This window comes from Papilio machaon, chromosome 1 (genome assembly GCF_912999745.1).
Source record: "Papilio machaon chromosome 1, ilPapMach1.1, whole genome shotgun sequence".
Lineage (NCBI taxonomy): Eukaryota > Metazoa > Arthropoda > Insecta > Lepidoptera > Papilionidae > Papilio > Papilio machaon.
Window position 1 is genome coordinate 348,173 of NC_059986.1, and position 10,047 is coordinate 358,219.

Genomic DNA, 10,047 nt, shown 5'->3' on the forward strand with positions numbered 1-10,047 from the left:
CTCATAGCGGCAGCAACTCTGACGACTCCGACGTGACTTAACTCATTAGCAAACTCTGTCTTCGCGTTTGCGTACCTGTAGTTCGTGGCAAGAGGTAACCAAGGTTGTCCTTTAGTGAATCCTGCACCGGGTGTGTCATCCCATGGGAACGGTGCTAACGAAGGCTCTCCTTTAGCTGGCCAGCAATCGGTAGTAGACACCCACTCCAGAAGAGTGTCGGCCGCGCCCAGCTCATCTCCTTGCTGGATTATTGTGGCACCGGGCAGTATAAGAGCCAGCAGGTTGATGGCATCCACCATTTCACTACCGTACCTTGTCGCTATACGTGTTCCACCGGTTATGCTCGTCTGTTAAGCGAGGAGATATGATAGCAATAAGAAAATGAATGCAAACAACTAAGTATATAACTATATCTGTCGAATGAAATATTATATGCATCGATTCAAATTATTTTTGGTTGACGTTATGTAGGGTTTTCAAAGATTAAATCTCTACTGTTATATTTTACGTATATTAACTGTCTTAAATAACTGGTAATAAATTAAACTTTACAACCAACATAAAATACTCTATCCTTTCAAATGATTCTCCATTAGGTAAAGTAAACGTTTAAACAATTTAGTATGAAACAAGCGAGGTGGTCGTGCGATACATTGCCGGTGTGGTTGCGACTCAATTTACGACCTGCAGATGGTATAATAAAGATGCTTACTTGCCAAGTGGGCGCCATGTCTTGCGGGAAACGGAACATGTCTGTGAGCACCGCTACAGCCAAGTCTGAGCCTGAGGGCCTCGTAGGTGATGTCAGTGCGTTACTTATTACACTATTGGCACCGTTTCCTTCGTAGTCGTAGAGGGCGCCATCTGCCGCCGGACTCGATTCACTCTCGACAATAATTACGCTGCAAACAGTGTGATATGAAACGTTTAATATCATACTTTAAGATCATTAATTTCACAAAATTGTTGGACTCACGCCAGTAATGATACGGCAGTTGCGAGGCTTTTTCTTTTGCGTTTTGTATTTACTGACTACGTAATTAGAGCGAGCGGGCTTCGGTATGGAGGAACGGCGCGGGGCTCGGGGCGTGGAGTAAATTCGAGTATTCTTCCAGTTACTTTGGAAGTACTTAAAGGACTAAGTAATGTAAAGTTTTAAGTTCTTTACATCACTTTCCTTTTCTTGATTTCGAACTCATTCGGACGACTTGTCCTTTATGCTTACTTCTAATGTTTTATTTTTAAACGTTTCGTTTGTGTAGTACTTAATATAATTACGTTATAGCTGCGACGTATTGTTGATAACTCGTTAGAATTGTCATTAATCTGAACACCGTTGTTACAGTTATTAAATTCGTATCAGTTTTATCGAAAGCCGAATTCCAATAATGTCGAAACTTTGACCGTTACGAGCCGAAGTTTTCATTTCTGCCGTTGCTTCTGATGATTCAAATTCTTTAGTATTTCGCTTCAAGAATTTAATAAAGAAAAAGACAATTTTGATTTTCGTAGTTGATATTACATTTTAATAGAATATACATACATATTTATCTATTGTCTAAAAGGCATAAGTAAGAAAGTGCATTCAAAGTATGTGAGTTTTGTTTAAGATTATCGTTATTTATCAAATATTTATATCACTTACGGTACTTCTAAGTTAGCGCTTCGAGCACAACTTCTAGCATCTGCTGCGAGTCTTTTGACCAGTTTCCCAGTACATTCAGAGTTTAGATCTACTCTGAGGAGCACGCCGGCCACTCCTCTCTTCAGCCACACACACAGCGCAGTGGACAGCGCCAGGGCCGTGTTCTCTACACATAAATCCAGAAGTGCTCCATTGTCCGTCGCCGCGTACTGCGCGCCTCTAGCCTCCGACCATGTCCAATTCAAGCCGTTCAAGTGCTGTAACTACGAATTATTTATTACTGTTTCGTACATGCATTGTTGTCTATTGTATTTATATACAAATTAGCCTGATAAACTTTTCTGACGAAGGTACATAAAACAACTACAAATTATGTTTAACACAGTCGTAATTAAAATTAAATCAATTTGTCCTGTTAATAAACTGCTAAAAGATCGGAACTATTATATTATAAACTACATTAAAAGTACGAATAACCTCTGGTCCATCCGGCTTGGCTTCCTTCCACAGAATCCTATCTTCATAGCCGGTGTTCCGTGCTACGCTTAACTTGTACCATTCAGAGGCAACGCTTATTGCCTCCAACTGCAACGTAATTACCACTTTAAGCTCTGTGAAATATAAACAGAACATGTTTCATTCCATATTAAATGGAAGAGAATAAAGTAAGTATAGTAAAGTTGAGAATGACGTAATCTTGCGAGGCTACGAATAAGTACCGAGACTACGAAGTAGCGAGGCGAGTTAAGTCGGTCGAGAGCTATTTGTTTCAGTTACTTAGTGCTTATGGACCTCGCGAATCTATCAGTCTTATGGTAGACTTATTCCGCTTTTTACTCTACGTACAACTATTCGTGGAAACTGCAACATGTTAGATATATGATGATAAAGTCAGTGGCAATGTAACAATGACTCCAAATAACTGGTGGAAAGTACCGTCAGTTAACGCGCATCACGACGCCATCGGCAAAGCTTCTGCTCGTGAGTAAAAAGATCCAATAGACGTTAACACAATAATGTGTGAAAAAATATATATAATATATAATAAATAGGGTATTATCAATTGATAGATATTTAATAACTCAATCATGTCTGTCGTGGTTGTGATTTAATCATGATTTATAATAACTAGATTATGGCCGAGACGTCGTCTGCTTGGAATGATTCCATCAAACAAATCCGTGTATTTAAAAAATGTTTTAAGAATTTATCAGTACACTTTACAAATTATTCTTCCTTCTGTCACTTCCTCCAGAATAAAATAATAAGTATTCCTACTAAGTCACGTGTATATATGTACATATATGTAATTGATGAAAGGGCTTGTAGGAATAGACCAGAGTTGACATTTATTACATAATGATTTTATATAATAACACTTTTAACAAAAACCTATCGCTTACCTAATTTCTGAGTTTTTTCTATTAGAGATTTAAACGAATTTAAATCGCCATATCTATTATCAATCTGAGTAAAGTCTGTAACACCAGGGTGCGTACAGTCTGAGCTGCGAGTGGAGATAGACGATAGAATAACAGCATCGGCTCCAAGAGCTCGTACATAACTCATTTGTTTAGTTACACCTGCGAACAAAACGCATATAAATTAACAAGAAAAAGTGCTTTTTGTTGACATAATGATATATCTTGGCAATTAAGAAGGTAATTAAAAAATTCACAACGAACTAAAAATGCGCATTATTAAAACGAAACGCAATTCTTTAAGAGTTACAACTTTGGGGAATTTCTTCATTAATAATGTTAAAATGTTGATTTAAAAATTTTGATATCACAAGCGACATCGTACAGTCATTCTACGAACAGATTTTTTTATATCATAAAGTAGCAAACGAGCGATCTGCCACCTGAATTCGCCGAAATATCGAAGCGACCGCGGCCCATAGACATCAATTGCGTTGCCTAGCTCTGATCGACAAAGGAGGGGACGCACAGAAAGAGAATATTTCCTCTCACTATGAATTTCCTTCTCCGTCACAAAACTTTCCACCTCCCATCCTTTCCTTAAAAGAAAAGGGTGGAAAGAGAAAAAAGATTAGGACTTTATTTAAAAACAGCCTTGGTTGATACTATTTTGAGTCCTAGAGTTGTTGATTAAAATGCCACCGAGTCATGGCTGTTACCACGGCTCGGTTGTTATTATAAGCGAATACATGAATCTCTCAAAAATTACCTTGCAAATCTCCCAATCCATCACCGTCGCTATCCTTGAAGGAATCAACTTGGATCCTATAATAAACCGCATTACCCCACCAGCGTTCCGCCGGCCCTACATCCCCCGTACCACCTACGCCACCCGGACCCCCCAGGGCCAGTACTAACGCGAGCGCGATGAGCTCCATGCTAACAGAGATTGCCTCAGTAATGATCATTTATCGTACACCATGACCTTGTTATACTAGTGAAGTGACTTCGTCTTTAACGTAAGCAAAAAGAAAAAATCCGGTAAAATACATGAAAGTTAGAAAAAGATATAAAAACAAACATTAACTATAGAATAACTATTATTGTCATTTAAACAAAGTAGCATGAAATTTTATCTTTAAACTTCAGAATATATTTTTGTGCCACAATTTCTGTTTAAAATCGCTTATCATTTTATTAAACCGGTACATTAATCCGAAGTGCTGTCATTAAAACGTTTTAAATTTAAATCTAGAGCACGACGTACCAGCCCGGCTGGGGTGGCGTGCAACTTTGCTAAAATACCGTAACGTCCTAAATGCGGTACGGAGTGCACTCAGGGCCGTCACTACGCCGGAAGCGACGTCAGCAACCGGCCGGTAATCGCCCCTCCGTTACGAGACAAATTACGGTACGTACCGAGTAATATAGTACTAAAGAGGTCTCCGAGCACCGCACTATGTCATTTGTTGACGAGCGCAAATTTTAATAACACCCCGGAGGATGATATGTTAGTTGTTATGAGAAAATTGTTTACGTTACTTGAATTCTATTTTGCTTTTTTGATATTTTGTACATTACTGTACTATTCAATTAAATTCTGTAAAATATGGGTATTTTCCACTAATACTATAGCTTTGAAGTTTTGAAAAATACATATAGTGTGAGTATTTTTTTTGTCTTTTGGATAATCTTGAAGTTGTAACTACACTAGCTTTAATTTAATTTTGATCAACTTTATATTTACAAGAACTATCTCTGAATCAATAAATATAAAGTTGATTTCTTTATCTATGCCGGCTATCGTGACTTTAGATATTTGTAAATAATGATCACATTTTAATTTCCTAAAATTTATTACTAATTTAATTTAACAATAATTATCTAGTGACTATTTATGTTGGAGTTATGTTGGAGGCGCGCGCAACACTATCGCCTCCCCCGGCTGCAGAATCAACTCACCAAGTGATATCGTATCCCTGAAACAATTCACAATTTTACACATAACGAGCATGCTTATTGTCGGAATGCTAATGCTAAGAAATGTAAAATAACAAACTTTTAACAAAAGAGGAGGTCTGGTAGATTGATTGTGCCTCTAACAATTCTTTAAAATTTCCTTTCTTTACATTTTCCTTATAACATGACATGTCATGAATGACTAATTTATAGCACGTTCCCATATTTACTTGTAATTTGATTATTTTGTAATGATAAATAGCAATATAAATGTTTTCCTTAACTACAATCGACGATAACATAGTTATCTAATAATTAATCGACTTAGATAAAAAATAAGCGGGGGTTACAGTTATAGGCGTAATAAAATATATAGCATGTTGTATAATAAAGTAATAATCTGTTGTAAAATGCAGAAAGTTATCTTTGATACAGATGCTAAAAGTTTTTGTTGTGCACCGCGCAAACATTTTAGAATGGATTTCGATGACTTTATTAAAGTTAATAAGGAAATTAGGTCATAATACATATATAGTATAAATATTTTTATCAAGTATTTTTCGAAGCACAAACGAAGTCTTGCAAATTTCCTTAGGTAAATTAAAGAATTAAAAATGCTATTTTTTTCTAACCAACAGAAATATCTCTTACTGGACTATAGATTGCATATTGTATTCAGAATTTGCCTTCCTCATTTAATAAAAAAAAAACTATTGGAATTATATATCATGAAAAAAGAGGTACCCCGTTCTTCTCCTTGAGAAAACGCTTGATTCGTAGACGGTAATTGGTTCTGCTAGAAATGTGACTCTAGACAAATCGACAGTGTCCTCCTCTGTGCCCACATTGAACAGTAGGGCGTAGGTGTTGTACGTGGCGAGGTGACGCACTAGCACCATTGTGTTGACGGACAGCGCCTCCAGGTGGTGGGTGCCGTGGGAGAGTGAGGCCATTCCGCGAAGTCTACTCAGAGATTGGTATACCTGAAAAATATTAAGCAAATAATTTGAATCGTACGAGGCAAGATATGATAGTGTACCGGATATATTCCTTTACAGTTTATTTACTCTTACCTATACTACTTCATTGAATTGAATAATTCCAAGTTCATATTATTGTTTTCCGGGATAGCAACAAGAGATTAAGTGGATAAGTGAATGTACATTTTATTTTGCAGATGCTACTTTAGAAAATATTTTATTAACCTTGTAATGACTCCGCTCGGCATCTTTCTGCGCTTGCAGATTTATTTCCATGTAGTCTTCAGCTACTGGCAGCCAGGTGGTCGGCCCAGTGGTGAATCCCGCGTTGGTAGAGTTGTTCCAATGGTAGGGCGTGCGCGCCGGGTCTCTCGAGTACTCCAGGTAGTTGTCGGGGTTGCCTTGGTTGATGGCATTAACGTCAACAGTGTCGTTCCAGCTGACGTACCCATCCCTCTGTCCTATCTCCTCGCCCTGGTAGGTGATAGCAACTCCAGGGAGCATCAAATTTAGTGCATTTAGACCATCTACCATAATAGTCCTAAACCTTGATGGTGCTCTGCTATTATCGTGGTTGCCAAACTGGAAAAAATTGTATGATAAAATCTGAGTTTAATATAAAGATCATATCTGGCGTGTGTCACATCTTTGTTGGTTTTATGAATATTTGGTTATCGTCTTAGTAGCATAATATAATCAATATTTCAAATTACCACCCAATTGGCGACATTTCCGTGCGGCATGTAGGTGAGCCAGCGGTTGATGACGTAGACGAAGTCCCGGGCGTTGGAGGTGGCCTTGAGGCTTGTGATAAAGTCAAAATTGAAGGGGAAGTGGCAGCCGACGCGGCCGCGTTCGTCGCCGTAGTACAGCATAGTCATTGAAATATTTGCGTATGCTTCTGCTAATAGCACTCTGGAATTAACTTGAATTTCAGTATTTATATATAATCGTTTTAAACCCATGATGCAGCAAAACAACATTACAGAAAGCTACAATTATAATAGTTTGTACATAACGTACAGACATAATACATAGTAAATAACCGTAAACATACATAGTTTCTGAATCGTTGTCTTCTTGCCACTTGTCCGCAAATTCTCTCCATTCGTAGACAACATCATAAATCTCTATCAGATCTCTTACATACTCCTGTGTAGTGTATCCGACCTGATCACCCGTCAGGAACATGTTCCCGGATAGAGGTTCATCAGGGAAGACACCTCCGTGATCGCGGGGGTCTGCTTCGAAGAGGTGGGGAAGAGCGTCCAAACGGAAGCCGTGCGCCCCCTTCTCTATCCAAAACTGCATGATGTTAATCATCTCCTGCCTGACGGCGGGCTCGCGGAAGTTGAAATCTGCCTGCTCCACCGCAAACTGGTGCAAGTAGTATTGTTGCCGCCCCTCATTCCACTCCCACACGCTTCCACCGAACTGACTGATCTATAATACAGTTTAATATATTTATTTTCAGAACATAAAATAGTGAAGAAATTATATCAAAACTCATGACTATTTTTAATTTTTTAATATTTATATAGAAATGTTACCCAATTGGAAGGAACGGTGCGGTTTCCATTAGCATCTATCTTAGGATCAGCCCATATGAAAAAGTTCTCGTAGCCTGGCTCCCTGGCTACTGATTTCTTAAAGTATTCTGACTCCGTGCTCGCGTGGTTCGGCACGTAGTCCAAAAGCACTTTGATACCTTAAGAGACGATCAAAACATTTTAACTTACTCTGTATTAACTACAGAAGTAAAAACCTTAGAAGTTGACAATGCAAACATTTTATGCTGAATGTTACCTAAAATAGTACCAGAGAATGATCTCCAGTGGTCTAGGCAACGTTGTTATCAAAAGTGCTCAAGCTAATAGAAAAAATTCTACCAAGTTGTTGAGCTCGCCGAATTAGTTCCTCGAAGTCAGCCATGGTGCCGTACTCGTAGTGTATGTCGTAGAAGTCGCTGATGTCATACCCAAAGTCCACCATAGGGGAGACAAAGATGGGCGACAGCCAGATCGCTCCGACGCCCGCGTCCACGAAGTGTTCCAGTTCACTCGTTATACCTGTTCAAAAATTTCAGACCCGTTATATTTACGTACAAATCCCCCTTTTGTTTGATTAATAATTTTTCGCAGGACTATTCTGGAAAAAAAATATATCAAATTACACTGATGGAAATATGCTCTTGGATATTTTGTCAATTGATCACATAAACAAAAAAGTGAGATTGAATTTGGATGACTTCAAAGGTAGATGAAAACCAAAGAAAGTATGGATGGATTGCATGAAAGAGGATATGCGTAAGAAGGGGGTGAATTGAAAGAAGTGATAGAGATGTATGGAGGAGTAGTACATACTGTGCCGATCCTTCAAAGGGGTAAAGGCAGGTTGATGGTTTTTATCAATTTAGGAATTCAAACTAGTACTTATTGATGAGTAAGGAGACTGAGGTGTTATCTATGTCAAGTAATGTCCACATAAACTGTACCAACCTCTTAAATCGCCTATTCCATCGCCATCAGTGTCTTTAAACGAACGTGGATAGATCTGATATATGATGGTTCGCTCCCACCAATCCAATTCTATAATATCTGGAGGCGTCGTGTCGCTTCTCATCAGTGCCCAAGTCACCGTACCCACCACCACTCCCACCGCAACCGCGACCAGTGCTGCTATTAACACTACCTTACCCCACGACGGCATTTTTGTCAATGCTCGCCGTTCACATAGGAACCAATATATAAATGAAACATTATCTGGCAATAATCTAAATTACGATGACAAATTTCAGGACAATGATAACTTGTAATTGAAAAACCTTGAATAATACTTCAAAATATAAACTATTTTGATAATAGATTGTATAAAATCTTCAGTTGCCTTGCCGAGAGCGACCGTTGGATTTAACGACGAAGTTTACCCTTCCGTCAAGGGAAAAATGAAAAAGACAATACGTGAATATTGCATACCCTTTAAACAATTGTTCATTAATAACGGCAAAGATACTTGCTTTTGTAGAAATGGAATTTGACTGTGGTAGAACAATGTCCATACAAATACTGCCTGTTGCTTAAATTCCGATACCGTGTGTGCTACGAACTCGAAGTGTTCTGCAGTGAGTTGAGCATTTCTCTACTTCCTTTTTGTGAATTCAAAGGTATTTTATTACAAATATTTTTTGCTCGAGGTTGAGTGATTCGAATATGTTTTGTGGTCGTGTCAGTGTCTTCTCTGAAAGTGATTTCAAGCACGTTATATGTCATAGCTTTGACCATTAAGAGGATAAGTGCGAGACAAATGTGACTGTGCAGAATAAAGGTGGTTAAAGTATGTATATCCATCACTTCAGATTTTTAAGAATGTCTTATCCGGTTTTAACTTATACACAATATTAATATTCATGAAAAATAAATGTCAAGCACATCGCAACCTTAAAATATAGAAAATTTTCATGACATATAACTTACTCTGTTAGAACACTAATCGTGGGTTTCTGAGACCGAAATCACCATTTAAATTATTTTGTTGTAACTGTTTTGTTAAAGATAAGTAGAGGAAGACGATATATTTTATTCAGAGATTTTGATCTGAGAATCCAACGGTGATTAATGGAGAGATAGATTCAATATTGGTTGACAAATTACACATAGTATGGGCTACAAATAGACGAAGAAATCTTATTAGATTTCCGTTTCAGAACAAATAATAGTCAAAATAAATAATGCATAAAAACCGTAACCCATTTTGATTTGTATTTGTATTTCGTGGGAAAGATCATAGTAAATTTCATACAACATCAAAATTTTTATATCCCGCCGTTACACATTTCATTTTATAAACCGATAACTTTCAATGCATTTCGAAATAAAAAAAAAAAACGCACTAGTAACGAGAAATGAACGCGGAACTGGCCGCGGGGTAAAATCGTGCAAAATGTTATTGCTCCAAAAAGCTACGAAAAACAACGCTTTTATGACGCGCACCGCAAAGTGGTGAATGTTTGGAACAAGTATGGAACAGCGGAATTCCGCAGCGG

At 38.0% G+C, this 10,047-nt stretch overlaps 2 protein-coding genes across 2 annotated transcripts in view; one reads left to right on the forward strand and one right to left on the reverse strand.

The window, feature by feature from the left end:
- LOC106712749 overlaps positions 1-10,047 on the forward strand; it is a 50,450-nt gene that overhangs the window by 2,625 nt on the left and 37,778 nt on the right. The window lies entirely within an intron of this gene.
- Positions 4,966-8,714, reverse strand: LOC106712808 (maltase 1). The gene is made up of 8 exons (XM_014505455.2): positions 8,504-8,714; positions 7,895-8,074; positions 7,556-7,713; positions 7,063-7,448; positions 6,719-6,920; positions 6,231-6,587; positions 5,770-6,008; positions 4,966-5,045 (listed from the first exon to the last, which is right to left on the reverse strand). Exons 1-8 carry the CDS (start codon positions 8,712-8,714, stop codon positions 4,973-4,975), a joined length of 1,806 nt encoding a protein of 601 aa, XP_014360941.2. The 3' UTR covers positions 4,966-4,972.

Coding starts and splice junctions, on each gene's coding strand:
- LOC106712808 (XM_014505455.2), bottom strand. CDS start 8,714: ATGCCGTCGTGGGGTAAGGTAGTGTTAATAGCAGCACTGGTCGCGGTT. Junction 6,921..7,062: donor GACAACGATTCAGAAACTAT/GTATGTTTACGG, acceptor AGTTAATTCCAG/AGTGCTATTAGCAGAAGCAT. Junction 6,588..6,718: donor GAAATGTCGCCAATTGGGTG/GTAATTTGAAAT, acceptor AATTTTTTCCAG/TTTGGCAACCACGATAATAG.